This window comes from Sturnus vulgaris, chromosome 28 (genome assembly GCF_052056855.1).
Source record: "Sturnus vulgaris isolate bStuVul1 chromosome 28, bStuVul1.hap1, whole genome shotgun sequence".
In the NCBI taxonomy this organism is placed as follows: domain Eukaryota; kingdom Metazoa; phylum Chordata; class Aves; order Passeriformes; family Sturnidae; genus Sturnus; species Sturnus vulgaris.
Genome location: NC_142270.1, coordinates 348466 through 362599, shown reverse-complemented (window position 1 = coordinate 362599; position 14134 = coordinate 348466). Strand labels below are relative to the sequence as shown.

The 14134-nt window shown below is 56.3% G+C and overlaps 1 protein-coding gene across 2 annotated transcripts; it reads left to right on the top strand.

The window, feature by feature from the left end:
* The first annotated feature begins 1873 nt into the window (after positions 1–1873).
* On the top strand, positions 1874–13105 carry DBNL (drebrin like). Of its 2 annotated transcripts, XM_014891394.2 has the most exons (14): positions 1874–2017; positions 2494–2549; positions 4336–4448; positions 4693–4767; positions 5044–5190; positions 5791–5868; positions 6419–6570; positions 7250–7304; positions 7804–7878; positions 7967–8069; positions 9276–9386; positions 10550–10653; positions 11652–11757; positions 12058–13105. In XM_014891394.2, exons 1-14 carry the CDS (start codon positions 1935–1937, stop codon positions 12195–12197), a joined length of 1398 nt encoding a protein of 465 aa, XP_014746880.1. In that variant the 5' UTR covers positions 1874–1934; the 3' UTR covers positions 12198–13105. The 2 variants fall into 2 exon arrangements, with proteins under 2 accessions (XP_014746880.1, XP_088036176.1); XM_088180050.1 differs by lacking the exon at positions 4693–4767.
* Positions 13106–14134: the final 1029 nt, after the last annotated feature.

Below are 14134 nucleotides of genomic sequence, written 5' to 3'. Positions count from 1 at the left end.
GACCCTCCACTGTTCCTTCAGTTTTGGTCACCCCAGGAAGTCTGGACACCCTGGGACCCTCAGGTACCCCAGGATCCAACACCCACCCCAGGACCTATGGCCACTCTGGGACCCTTGAACACCCCAGGATCTTTGCACACCAGGACTCTCAGCCACCCCAAAGCCCTTGGACAACCTGGCACCCTCAGGTACCCCAGGACCTACAGCAACCCCAGGACTTTTAGGTGCCTCAGGACCCTGGGACATCCCAGGACCCTCCATCACTCCATTCACCATCTCTCACCCCATCCCAACTCCCCCAGACACATTTTTCCCTGGGAACTGGGGACACTCCGCTCCACCTCCTCAACTGAAGCCTGAAGCCCCAAGGAGACAAATCCTGGCAGAGCACTGGAACCATCACTATCTCTGGGGACAAACTGGGGGCCTGGGGGGGACTCGCTAAACCCCACCTAAGCCTCCTGGGACAGGAAGAGCTAGGAGTCTCGTTCTTTTCCCCGTGCGTGAAGGTGGCGGGTCATGGGTCGGTTGCTCCTCCCGTAGCCCCTGAGGCCGCAGGGGTGGGAATGAGTCACCGCAGGAGTTTTGGGGCAACTTCCCCATCTCCGTGTCCTTGCTGCTCTTCCAACTTTAAGGAGATGTGGAGGAAGGCTCGGGGGAGAGAAAGGGGACCCGATGGAGGGCCACCTCGAAATCCCCCGAGCAGTCCTTCCCCACGCGGTGGCAGCGCGGTGCCAGCCAGATGCTGGCAGCGGGGGAGGGCTGGGGGAACAATGAGCCGCTAATGTCCCATTAACACATTCTGGGGACGCCGCCGGGCGAGGGCCCACCCCCTGTCCCTCCCCCGCACCTCTCCCTCCGCCTCAGGTCACCTCCTGTGTCCCTCCAGGCCACCTCCTGCCCCCCAAGAGCACCTCTTCGGGAGGGTCATCGCCATGGGGGGGTGAGAAGCAGAATTTTGATGATATGGGCTAAAATGGAAACGCATTTACACTCCAGAAAGCTCCAGGCTCCGAACTGCTTCGGTACCGCCAAACATCCCTGATGTACCCCCCACCACCGAGGTCGGGAAATGAGGGAAGTCCCCGGAAATGCCGATTTTCTCCAGCCAGGGGCTGCGATTAGGGGGTGCGGAGGTGGGCAGGGCTGTGTGGGATGTGGGCACTGTCGGGGCTGCCTGGCGTACAGAACCCCAAGAACCACCTGGAACCGGGTGTCCCAGAACAGCCCGGGATGGGGGTCCCTGAGAACTGCCCTCGGGGCGCGTGATGCCTGGAATCCCCCTTGGATGGGAGCCTCCGAAAATTGGGGGACCCCGGAACTGCCCGAGAACGGGGCCCTCAAGAGTCATGCCGGGATGGGGGAGCCCCAGAAGCGCCCCGGGACAGGGGAGCCCCAGGAACGCCTGGGATGGGGGGTCCCTGAGACGCCGAGCCGCGGGACCGGGAGGGGCGGGGCGCGGCCGGGCGCGGCCTGCTGGGTCTGAAGCGCGGTCTGTGTGTCCGGGGTCTCTCATTCGGGGGTCGGTCTGTCTGTCCGGGGTCTGTCATTCGGGGAGTCGCTCTGTCTGTCGGGGGGGGGGGGGGTCTCCTTATCAGGGTCTGTTGCTCGGGGGCGGGGTCTGGTATTTGAGGGGGTGTTCTCTCTTTCGGGGGTGGGCTCTCTATGGGGGCGTGGCCTATCAGTACAGGGCGTGGTCTAGCTGTTCGGGGGCGCGGTTTAGGCTCTCGTGGGTGGGGCCTAGCGGGGCGGGACTATCTGGGACTGGGCCGGGCGCTTCTGGGGCAGGGGCGGGGTTCCGTAGCCCCGGAGGGGTGGGACCGGGGCGGTGCCGGTAGCACCGGCTGGACGGGGCGTTACTGGGGGCGGTACCAGGGCGGTGCCGGTAGCACCAGCGGGGAGGGGCGGGGCCGGCGGGCGGAGCGGGTGCGGCCATGGCGCTGAACCTGGCCAAGAACGGGCGGGCGCTGCAGGAGGCCTACGGGAGCGTGGTGGCCACGGGGAGCAGCACGGACTGGTGAGGGAGGGGCGGCGGGGCCGGGGGTCGGTGAGGGGGGGGCGGGGATGGGCGTGGATGCGCAGATGGGGGATGGGGGACTGTGAGGTGTTCGGAGGGATGTGGGTGTTTGGGGTGGGGGATGGGGGTGCAGGGGGAGGGGAGGGAGGGGTGGAAGAGGAACAGTGATGGATGCGGGTGGAGCGCCTGGGAAAAAAAATTACTGGCTGGGCCAGTGGTTTGGGGGGACATGGGGTGTGGGGGTGTTTGAGGGGGTGTATAGTGGGAATCGGGTGTGGGGTTGGTGAGGGATACAGGGGCGATGGGGGGTGGGCTGTATGAGAGCATCAGGGACTGTTTGGGGGGATCAGTGAGTCACTGGGCTGTGGGGTGGCAGGTCCCTGTGGGGCTCTGCACTTCAGAAGGTGTCGGGGGTATGTGAACACCACAGATAAGCACTGTGCTGGCTAAAAATCCCATTTCTGTCTTAATTTTAGGGCTTTGTTCACCTATGAAGGCAACAGCAATGACCTGCGAGTGGCCGGCTCTGGAGGTGACGATTTTGGGGACCGTCCCTGTGCTTCCATGGGTCCAGGGCCTTCCAGGAGTCTGGGGGGTTTCCAGGGCTCATCTCACTGTACCTGCCTGAGATGTCGGGGGTTTTTAATCCCTGAGGGTGTTTTGGGGTTGCCCTTGTTAGTGGGACAAGGAGGAGAGCTGTATCGGGATGTACGGTGTGATTTTGGAGTGAGGGATATGGAGCAGAGCCTCCTGGCAGCTCTGCTTCTCATTTCCTTTCATTTTCCTCCTTTCCAAAGGATCCAAAGTTTAGATCCTGAAGTATTTTAGATCCTGGATTTAGGCAGGACCACGTGGTACTCCAGAGCCACTCACTCAGCCAGGGCTCCCTACTCAAAGCTCTTAGAGGCCCTCGTGTCCAATTCCCTTCGTCCCGCAATTCTTTTTTATTAATTTTTTATCTGGCAGCTGATTCTCACCCAAACACTACTGACTGGGAAGACAAAGCCTTCAGGAAGCAGCGCATCCAGGCGGGTTCCCCCACACTCGGAATTTGCATCCTTTCATCCCTCCCCAGCTTCTTCCTTAATTTCCAAGTGTTTTTCCTAGCCTATGGAGCTCTGTGGAAACTTCTGGGATGCTCCACAGGATCTGGTGGAGCCATGGAGCCAGGGGTTTGGTGCTGGGGAATTTTGTTGAGGAAAACTCTTGTTGAGTTTTTTTGAGAATTTTGGGGAGCTGCAGAGAGTGTGCCCCGAGTTCCCCGCAGATCCCTGCTCTCCCAAGCATTCCCGTCATGTCCCTCCCTGCCAGCCCTCAACGACCAGCTTCAGACTTCCAACCTTCAACTTCCCTGCTGGGTTTGGAGCCAAATTTAGAGCTGAATCATAAATATTTAATGGTGAGAAGGAAATGATCTGGGTGATGCTGCAGAGCAGAGCAAGCTATGTTGGTCTCCGTTACTCCTGCCAGGGGTGATAAAGACCAGTGGCTCTTCCCACTTTTCAGGGCTCAGACAACCCTGCACAGAAGGAATTGTGGTCTGGGAGAATATTTTTGAGATAAGAGTGTGCATTTTTGGTGGTTTTCCTCCTTTCCTGGTAGTTTATTGGTGTAGTGGGAGCAATGCTATACCCTTTCCGTTGCCCCTGCCTGAACCCTGTGTGGGTTTTTCCCTCTGGGATTCACTCCCAAGTCCTCAAACCAGAACTGAGACCACTCTAGGTGGGTGTAACAGGGAGAGAGGCATTGAGGCAGGAGTTTCCCCATGGTGGACTAGCAGGACCTTACCCCATGTTACCCTCTTGGTTCCTTCTCTACTTCCCGTCTTGCAGAGCAGGAACAAGGCCCAAACAGTTCCTCCACCACTTCTCAACACCATTCCCACGCTCACTGAGGTGTTTCTGAGCATGGTTTTTTGCAGGAACCTGTGGGCAAAAGCTGCCTGCTCTCATTAAAGCTTCTAATTGATTAGGGAGTGTGAGCAGCTCCTTCCCCTTCTCTGTCATGCCTGCACTTTGTTGCAGATCCAGGATCTTTCCCTATGGGGTTTGTGGAGGCCTGAGAAAGAGGAACTGGGTGATGAAGGCGGCTGGGGATGGGAGTGGGTGAGAAAAGGCTGGAGCTTGCCTCCCAAATAATCACGTGGATGATAAATGATCAGGTTATGTGTTTACAGAGTAAACACAGGGGTCTGAGACCCTCATGAGGTACAACAACCCCACATCTAATGGGGAAAATCTCTAGGGAAGACAGAGCTGGGGTGAGTTTGGCTGTTCCCACCACACTGGACTCACCCCCTCTCCTTCCTCCCGAGACAGATGGGGGGCTGGAGGAGATGGTGGAGGAGCTCAACAGTGGGAAGGTGATGTACGGCTTCTGCCGCGTGAAGGATCCCAACTCTGGGCTGCCCAAATATGTCCTCGTCAACTGGGTGAGTGGGGACAGACCTCGGCTTCACTGGGAGAGAGCTGGAGCCCCTCTGCCATGGAGCCAGGCTGGGAGAGCTGGGGATGTCCAGCCTGGAGAAGAGAGGGCTCCAGGGAGACCTCAGAGCCCCTTGCAGTGCCTTGAGGGGCTCCAGGAGAGCTGGAGAGGGACTCAGGCTCAGATCCAGGTGCTGCTGCCATGAATGCAGCCCGGAGGGGCTCAGGTGAGCTGATGGTGTCTCCTTGCAGACGGGTGAAGGTGTCAATGATGTGCGGAAAGGAGCCTGCGCCAACCACGTCAGCACTGTGGCCAACTTCCTAAAGGTCTGATCCTCCTCGTGTCTTCCCTCAGGAAGTCACTGAATGGTTTGGGTTGGAGGGACCTTAGACCATCCAGTTCTACCCCCTTGCCATGGTAGACAGGCACATCAGGGACAGGGACATCAGCCCAAAAAATCCCTCTGGATGTTTTCTCCTTCTTACCAGAACCCTTTACCTTCCCTTGTAAGGGAAGCGCAGACAGCACATAACAGAGCAGGGTAATGGGTTTAGGAACTCCCAGAGTAACCCCTCACCCCTGTCCTGGTTTCTCCTGCTCAGGGTGCTCACGTCACCATCAATGCCCGGGCAGAAGAGGACGTGGAGCCTGAACTCATCATGGAGAAGGTGGCCAAGGCCTCCGGGGCCAACTACAGCTTCCACAAGGAGAGCAGCAAGTTCCAGGACTCAGGCCCCCAGGCTCCCGTGGTGAGTTGAATCAGGGAGGGCTTTTGGGTGCCTCTGGGTGGGAGGGAAGTCTGGGACCATTATCATCCCATGATGGAAGGGGCACCCTGACCATTGGCATACCTGTGGAATGTTCAGCCTGGAAAAGGGAAGGTTCCAGGGAGAACTTAGAGCCCCTTCCAGTGCCTAAAGGGGTTCCAAGAGAGCTGGAAAGAGACTTTGCACCAGGGCAGGAAGTAACAGGACAAGGGGGAATGGCATCCCACTGCCAGAGGGCAGGTTTGAAGCATGGAATCATGGGTTGGGTTGGAGGGACCTTAAAGCCTATCCAGTCCCACCCCTGCCATGGGCAGGGACACCTCCCACTGTCCCAGGGTGCTCCAAGCCCCATCCAGCCTGGCCTTGGACACTGCCAGGGATGGGGCAGCAACCTGTGCCAGGGCCAGCAATTCCCTATTTTTGGCAATACGCACATCACTGGCCTCACCCAGCCTTCCTTTAAATTGTAGGGCAAAGCATCGGGTTATAGGAACTTCTAAGAGAAGTCCCAGACTGTGCTGATTTGGGCTGATTTTTGACAAGAAATGCAAAAAAAAGGTGATTTCTCTGTGTCTTCCTCAGGGCTCTGTGTACCAGAAGACGAACGCGATGTCTGAAATCAAGCGGGTCAATAAGGATAATTTCTGGGCCAAAGCAGAGGTGAGTGTGCCTCAGAGCACAAAGTGTTTGGATTTAGCTGGAGACTGTTCTCCATGTACCTATTCCTTGTCTGGGAACTGGAGAGTCTTGCCTGGAATCAGGAATCAAGAGCTCAGGGAAGTGCAGAGCTGCTGCCTTGGGGTGCTCAGAGAGGAGGGGCTGAGTCTTGAAGGGGAAGGTACTGCTTTATCTCATCTGGATTTGGCTCAGGGCTGCTGGGATGGGCTTGGGGAGGGATGGCTGGGATGGGCTCTCCTGGAAGACAGCTGGGCTGCATCTCAGCTCCCAGCAAAGACCAGTTGGGTGAGGAAACTTGTTTTTGACCTCTCAGAGGGCTGCTCCGTTTCCTTCCCTTTCACCTCGGGTTTTATGGGGTTAAGCAATGGCGTATGAACCTTTTGACTGGATAAGTGCCCTGGGATCCACCGAGCCCCAAGATCCACCATGTGCTCTGGGACCTGCCATGTGCCCAGATGCAGAGGGCCAGGGGGAGTGGGACCCCCACTCCTCTGAGCCCAGAAGCCCAAGCCCTGTGCCTGTCTCCCCACAGAAGGATGAGGAGAACCGGCGGCTGGAGGAGAAGAGGAGGGCAGAGGAAGAGCGGCAGCGGCTGGAGCGGGAGCAGCGTGAGCGGGAGCTGCAGGAGGCGGCGGGGCGGGAGCAGATGTTTAAAGCCAGATCCAGTGAAATCGAAGCCCAGAAGTGAGTGGGGTTTTGGGAATGATTCCCAGAGCTCATCCTGCTCTCTGGGATTCCTGTGGTGCTGGATGTCCCTACCTATTACCTCTCTGAGCTGCCCCCAGTCCAGCAAAGTTTATTCCTTAGGAAGTGTCCATGCATTTCCCACTGCTGGAATTCCTGCAGTCCCAGGAAATCTCTTTTAAGATAACTGATATGAGAAGATCTTGCTCCAGCTGTAGAGGGAACATCTCCCTGGCAAACCCCCAAGGAGATTGGCTCCTTGTCCAGTATCATCCCTGAGTCTCCCTGCCCATGGATCTTGCTCCAGGACTACTCTCCTTTTTGTTTCCCAAACTTTTGCCTGGCACCCATGGCCCCTATTTTTGGGGTGTCAGAGGTCCAGGGAGCTCCAAGCCCCACAGGGATGACTCCAAGGAAATCTGCCCAGCTCCCATATCAAGATGCTCATGTCCATATCCCGAAGGAAGAGATTTCCCTGGCATGATCCCACTATTTGGAGCAGCTCCTGCCCCTCTCACCATGCTCCTCTCCTCAAGGATGACCTGTAGCACCTTGTCTGGCCCTGAAGTAAGGGGGATCATTACCAACGTGAGGGATGGCCTTCATGTGCTATTCCCAGAGACCTGGAATAGTGAGGTGAGGTCTCAAATCCTGATTTTTAACCTATTTGTCCCCACAGGAGACTCCAGCAGCAACAGGAGGCTGAGAACAGGGACAGGGAGCAGCAGCAATGGGTGAGCTCTGGTGTTGGCCCCAGGCAAGGTTTATCCATGGTGGAGGGGACAGGGACCTGGGACAGGGCAAGTGGAATGGCTGCACAGGAGATGTTTAAGTTGGATATTGGGAAAATTCCTTCATGGAGAGGGTTGTCCATCTCTGGCACAGCTGCTCAGGGTGGTGCTGGATCCCCATTCCTGGGGGGATGTAATAGCTGTGTGGATTTGGCACTTGGGGACACGGGTTAATGGTGGCCTTGGCTGTGCTGGGGGATAGTTGGACTTGATACTTTCAGAGGGGTTTTCCAACCTAAATCATCCCATGATTTCATGACATCAAGTCCCTGTTCTCAGCCCAGAATTCTCCCATTTCCTCCTTACCTGCTCTCCATTGCTGTGTCAGTTCTTTGGGTCCAGAGGGGGCTGAAGGGAGCAGAGGGTTCTGGCAGGAATTGGAGGGGGCAAGGGGGCTGGTCTGGAGGGGTGGCTGGTTGCCCAGCCCTCTCCTGTGCCACAGAAAGAGCGGGCTGAGGAGTACGAGGCGCAGCAGCGGAAGGGCGTCAGGAGAAGCGAGTCAGTGGAGAAAGCCCAGGTGAGGAGCTGGGACCCTGAGCCCCTGGGGAAGAGGGGGCTGCCTCGACTCTGCCCCCCTGACTGGGCTGTGTGCCCTCCCCGGGCAGGAGGCCGCCACGCTGATTGCACAGAGAGCCGTCAACCCCCGCGACATCTTCAAGCAAAGGGAGAGAGCGGGGCCAGGGGACACGGGGATGCCAGCACAGCCAGGTAAGGCCTGGGGACATGGTGAGGGTGCTGGGGGTGGGTCCCAGTCCCCACTGAGTCTCTCTGAACGTGGAGGGGTCCCAGTGGGGCAGCAATATTGTGACGCCACAGTTGGAGCTGACAACAGGTAGCTCTCACCACACTGATGTTCTCTGTTCTGCTATGTCCCATACCTGGTTCCTGTCATTTTCCAGGGTATAGATCTAGCCAAGTTTTAATCACAAAGATTGCCATGTTCTGATTCCCCTTCTGAGCCTTAAAGTTTTTTTAAATTTTTTTTTAAATTAGAGTTCAATATATTAACACCAGGAAAAACACCACTATCGCAATCTATCGTGACTGAATGAAATTTCACCCAAGTTTTTGAACTGCCCCAGCCAAGCAGGATCTCGTGCTGTTAGAAGAGCCTGATCCGATCTCTCAGATAGAAATCAGGAAGTTTGCAAACTGAGAGCTGAGAGTAGCTGAGGAAGTAGCTGTGACGATCGTGTGACACACCCGGGTGACTGCCTCTGCCACCTCGTCCTCCTCAGCCCTACGCCCTACCTTAAATTGATTCAGAATAATCACTTTCACTTGGTGATAGGAGCATGAATCCCTATACTTCCTTGGGTGGGCAGGCAAGCCATGGATGGGAGAGGAGGGAATGCCACACTGGGAAACTGTCTTTTTTTATGGTTAGACATCATGGGGAGAGACTGACTTTGGGGTATTTCATTAGGATTTGATGGTTTTCATGGAGGAAAGGGAGATAAATGCCCTGGAATTGATCAGACACAGAGATAGGGGTAGGCAGGAGTCTTGGTGCTGGTAGGGTTTGTCTAGGAATTCTCCTCAGCTTTTGTTTGATTTGGAGGTGGAGGTGAGGAGATAGCAGTGCAGTTGCCTCCTGCCACAGGAAATGCACTGGCAGAAACTGGTTTGCATCATCTCCTCCCAGTTGATGTCTGTGGAGTTCAGGATGTTCCAAAAGTCACCATGGAAAGCCAGAGGCAGGGCCCTCCAGCTCTTCCTCCATAGAAATTTTTTTTTTTTTCATTTTCCCTTGGCTGCTGCTGTAACCAGTTGCCAAACTTGTTTTCCACAACCAGGATTAGAGCTGGAAAATCCTGCTTGGGAGGGTGACCCGGCAATACCTGTGGGTGCACAGTCAGGCTGGGAGCCCCCCTGCCTGACCAGCTCCTGTAGCCCCCTCAACTCCTTTTCCAGGGAAGCTCCGCAGCCCATTCCTGCAGAAGGAGATGAACTCTGTGCCCAGTCCTGCCTCCCCCAGCCAGGATGTTTGGGGGTCCCCGCCGGCCTCCCCAGTACCTGCAGCAGGTACGTGCTTGGGTCCCTCCATTCCCCAAAACTTTTCTCCTCTTTCCAACTAGATCTCACAAAATTGGGCATTTTGAGGCCAGGCTTGGAGATTCCATTTGGTTTTCCCCTGGGCTTTGTCTCCAGCCAGGGCTGAGCATGATGCTGAGGATGAGGATGGTTCCTGCTTGAGCTGAAAGGCTCAGTGCCTGAGGGATGAGGATATATCCTGCTGGAATTCAGGCTGGGATTTGGCTCCATGCACCCCTAGCCTTCCTCCAGACCTGCCAGAGGGGCTTTGACAGTCAGGCTTGGACTTTTCCAAAAATGCCCCAAGGCCCAGCCGAGGCAGCTCCACCTCTGTGCAGGGGTTTCCCTGTTCCAGAGTTAGACTGGCTTGTTTCCTTGTCCCAGTAAAGTACACGGGCACGGAGGGACAGGACACAGGGAATGGCTTCCCATTATCAGAGGGCAGGGTTAGATGGGATATTGAGAAGAAATCCTTCCCTATGAGGGTGGGCAGGCCCTGGTGCAGGTTGCCCAGAGAAGCTGTGGCTGCCCCAGGATCCCTGGAAGGCCAGGCTGGATGAGACTTGGAGCAACCTGGGAGAGTGGAAGGTGTCCCTGCCCAAGCACTTCCCAGTGGTTTAGAGAAGGAAGCAATTCCAGAGAAGGCCTGGCTGTGCCCAGAGGGTCTCCCCATGCCCTTATAGGGGGCACCGAGGCCTTGTTCCTGAATCATGGAATCACAGTTTGGTTTGGCTTGGACAGAATCTCAGAGACCATCTAGTTCCACCTCCCCTGCCATGGGCAGGGAACCAGGGATGTGCTGGGGCAGCTCCCATGTCCCCAGGCCACTGTCACCACTAGATGCTGCTCTTGGCCAGGACCTCTGCTCCAGCCCTTCCCCTCCATGGGAATTTCTTCATCTTGAGCAAGTTTATCCCTTCCCTATCTCTAGCCCTTCCTTATCAGAGGTGGAACTCTCCTTTGTCCTTTCCGTTCTCCCTAAACCCCTGCTCACTCCGTCCCATGGTCTGTGCGTGCTCCATCCTCCGGCTGGGCAGGAGACTCGGAGGACACCCAGCTCACAGCAGGAATGTGGTGTCACTCCAGCCTGGGGCAGGAGCCAGATGAGGGTACAGGGCATGGTTTTGGTGAGAGATCCCTTTGTTTCTCCTCAGGACGGGACTCTGGATACAATTCTGGTGTTCCAGGGTCCCACATAGAAGAGAATCTATATGAGGAGCCCCCAGAGCCCTCGGCCATCTATGAGGAGCCGCCCCAGGTGAGTCTGGGGGGCAGGGGACCCCTTGGAACATGGCTTGTCCCACCCCTACGATGAGCCTGGAACACTTTTCTGAGCTAAAATCATAGGAAATGACGAAACCTCAGAGCTCAGGTGTACTTAGGAGGCACCCATGTGGCAAAGGGGATGCTGCTGTGTCCCTTTCCAGTGCTCCCAGTGGGAGACACTGGTACTGAGTCCCTGGCACTCATCCTGCACCCCAGGGCTGCTCCAGCTGTTGTCAGTGCCACATCCCAGAACCAGTGAGGGGAGAGGATCCATCAGCCTCTTCCAAAGCCCTTTCTGCTGTTTCTCCTGCTTCTCTGCACATCTGGACCCAATGGAGTTGGCAATCCCAGCTATTCCTGGTGCGCTCCAGGATTCTCCAGTAGCTCATCCTGGGGTTGTGCTGTGCTGCTATGGTGCCCTTGGAGATGTGAGGCCCCCTTGGTTTCTTCCCTGCTCACCAAACCATCAGCATTCCAAACATTTTCTCATTGTGGAATTTGTCTGGAAGTGTCCAGTAGGTTCCAAAGGATTCCAGAGGGGATAGGCTCAATGATCTCTTCAGCCTTTCCTGAAGAGAGCAAACTACAGCCAGCTCAGGCTCTGGCAGAAATGTTTCAGACGCTGGAGCTTATCTGCTGGGGGATGAGCATCTGTCTGCAGCAGGGATCCCAAGGGACCAGAGGGGTTGTCTGCCACTTGTCTCTGGTGTTTCCATTGGGATGAGATCCCAAGGGATTGGTTTTGAGCCAGGTGGAGGTGTGGGTCTTTGGCTAAGAGCTGGTTTGCTCCTGTGGCAGACACGTGGCACAGCTTCTCTGCAGCCCACGTTTTATTCCAGAGGGTACCCAGAACCTCCAGCAGGTCTCAGAGACCTCCAACAGGTCTCCAAGCCTTAGGGAGTTGATGGACATTTCTGGACATGGGGCATTGTTGTTCTCTTCCCTCTCACTATTCTCCTGGTAATTCCTGCTCTCCTCTCCTTCCTGAAGGAACAAGTTGACGATACCAAATATGACTACAGGGTGGAGTACCAGGAGCCATTGGACCTGGCAGGGAAGGGGCTCTGTGCCCGGGCACTCTATGACTACCAGGCTGGTGAGACCCACAGAGCCACTACCTCTGTCCTGTCCCTCCATCCTTTGTCCTCAGTCCCTCTTCAGTTCTCTTGTGGCCCCTTTAGGCACTGGAAGGGGCTCCAAGGTCTCCCTGGAGCTTTCTTTGCTCCAGGCTGGACATTCCCCAACTCTCTCAGTGTCTCCAGAGCAGTGGGGCTGCAACCCCTGGAGGAGCTCCATGGCCTTCTCCAGCAGCTCCAGATCCCTCTTCTTTTGGGAACCCCAGAGCTGGGGTAGTTCATGTGGTCTGACCCCACTCCCCTTGTCTGTCCCATGGCAGCTGATGACACTGAGATCTCCTTTGATCCTGAGAACATCATCACCAACATCGAGATGATCGATGAGGGCTGGTGGCGCGGCTATGGCCCCGACGGCCACTTCGGGATGTTCCCTGCCAACTACGTGGAACTGATAGAGTAGGGAACTGGCTCTAGGGGGGCTGATGGGGGGCTCCAGACCCCTAGGACTGCTCCAGACCCCCGAGATCACTCAGCTCCTGTTTGATTCTTCTGAACGACACATGGCTTTTTCTTCTCTATTTCTCTCTCTCAGTGAAGTGCCATTCCTCAGTCCCTCGGCAGTGGGGCCGCCCAGGTGCTGCCTCCCTGTCCCCCATAGCTGCCCTTGGGTGGGTGAAGGCAGGGTCCCATCCCACCCTGAGCCCGCAGTGCTGGTCTCCCCCTCTTCCCTCAGCTTTGGAGTGGTAAGGAGGGCATGAAAAGTCCCTCATAGGAATTTTCAGGGAACAAATTAACCCCCCCTGTGCTCCCTCCCACCTCGTGACCTTGGACCTGCTGCAGCCACACTGGAGAAGCCACTTTCCCAATTTTTTTTCATTTGAAAGGCTCATCAGAATAATTGTGGGATCCTGCAGGGTCTGACATGACTAGGAGAGGTGAATCCTGGCTCTGTTCCCCACCACCCTGAGCACACTGAACTTGCCACGTGTGATCTTGTGTTCTCCTCCCTGCTCTCCTCACTGTTCCCTCACCCCAAACATTCTCCGGGGATTCGAATTGGGAGTGAATAACCTCCCCTGCAGTGCAGATCCAGCCAGGCCGAGTGGGTGGGACCCCCCTCCCCACACCCCCAAACTCACTGTGAACAAGGAAAAGCCTAGCCCAGCCCTTTTCCCACACGGAGCTTCCCGCCCTGGTGTCACTTTAGGAATAGAAGGAGAGAAAGGGCTGGGGGGTCCCAACTTACCCACCCCTCCTGCAGGTGCAGGGGGACACGGTGGTTTCTCTGAGTCCCTCCCTCAAGCTCCTTCTTCTCCTTGCTGCCCCCGGGCCCTCCCCAGCTACAATAAAAGGGCTTTTCTTTGGTGATGGATGTAGCAGGATCCTGGTGGGAATTGGGGAGGAATGCCAGGGTTTTGGTTTCTATAATGCCAGACGTTATCACATCAAGTTGTCATGAACAGGGGCCAAAGAGGGGGTGACTGGGGACATAATTAATCTCAACACTAATTATCTGGGTCTAATGAGGGAGGAAGCAGCCTGCATTGGTTGGGATCCTGAGGTCTGGGTGGCCCCAGGGTGGAGAAGAGCTTTGTGGCTATAGCTGGTGGCACTGGTGGTTTGAGGACACTGGGGATATTGGGGGTGCAGGGACTGTGGAGAGAGCAGAGGGTGAGTGGACTGGAGGTACACTGGAGATTTGGAGACGTGAGAGATTTGGGGACACAGGAGACTCACACTGGCAGCCAGATGGATGCCACAGGCCATCCCTCACCCTTTCCAAACACATGGGGCCAGGTGCTCACACAGGGGACATTGTATGGCCATGGGCATCACTCCATGAGACAGAGAACTGATGACACACATGGCTTTGCTGTGTGCCATGAAGGGTGGCATCACACCAGGGTGCTGGGGACACTTCATCCCCTGCACTGGCGTTGCCCTGTCCTGTCTGAGTCCCCTCATGCCTCCCCACACCCATCAGGACATGGCACTGTCCCTTTATTTACTAGGACCTGGGCGCAGGAGTAGATGTGTGGGCACAGCATGGGTGTAGGGTGGCACAGGCACATGCAAGAAGGTGGTGAGGGCATGCAGGTGGCAAAGCTGTGGCAGCAGTGTGGTGGGGGCAGTGACTTGTGGGCATGCCATGGGCTTGGGAAGGTGTAGGGATGGGGATGGCTATAAGCACGGGGTGGGCAAAGGAATTGAGATGATGGGATGGCACAGGGGCAGGAATGACGTGGGTTTGGGTATGGTGAGGAGATTGGGATAGCACAGGGATGGAGCTGTCACAGAAAGGACATCTTCACACTTGGAGATGGGCATGGGCATGGCACAGGCTGGGCATGGGAATGGGGAATGAAGTTCCATGGGCATTAGAATGGCAAAGGGACA

Excerpts from the sequence above, each read along its gene's own strand:
- DBNL (XM_014891394.2), top strand. The coding sequence starts at position 1,935 with ATGGCGCTGAACCTGGCCAAGAACGGGCGGGCGCTGCAGGAGGCCTAC. Across the intron at positions 5,191-5,790 it reads CAGGCCCCCAGGCTCCCGTG|GGCTCTGTGTACCAGAAGAC; the intron begins GTGAGTTGAATC and ends TGTCTTCCTCAG. Across the intron at positions 8,070-9,275 it reads GGGGATGCCAGCACAGCCAG|GGAAGCTCCGCAGCCCATTC; the intron begins GTAAGGCCTGGG and ends CTCCTTTTCCAG.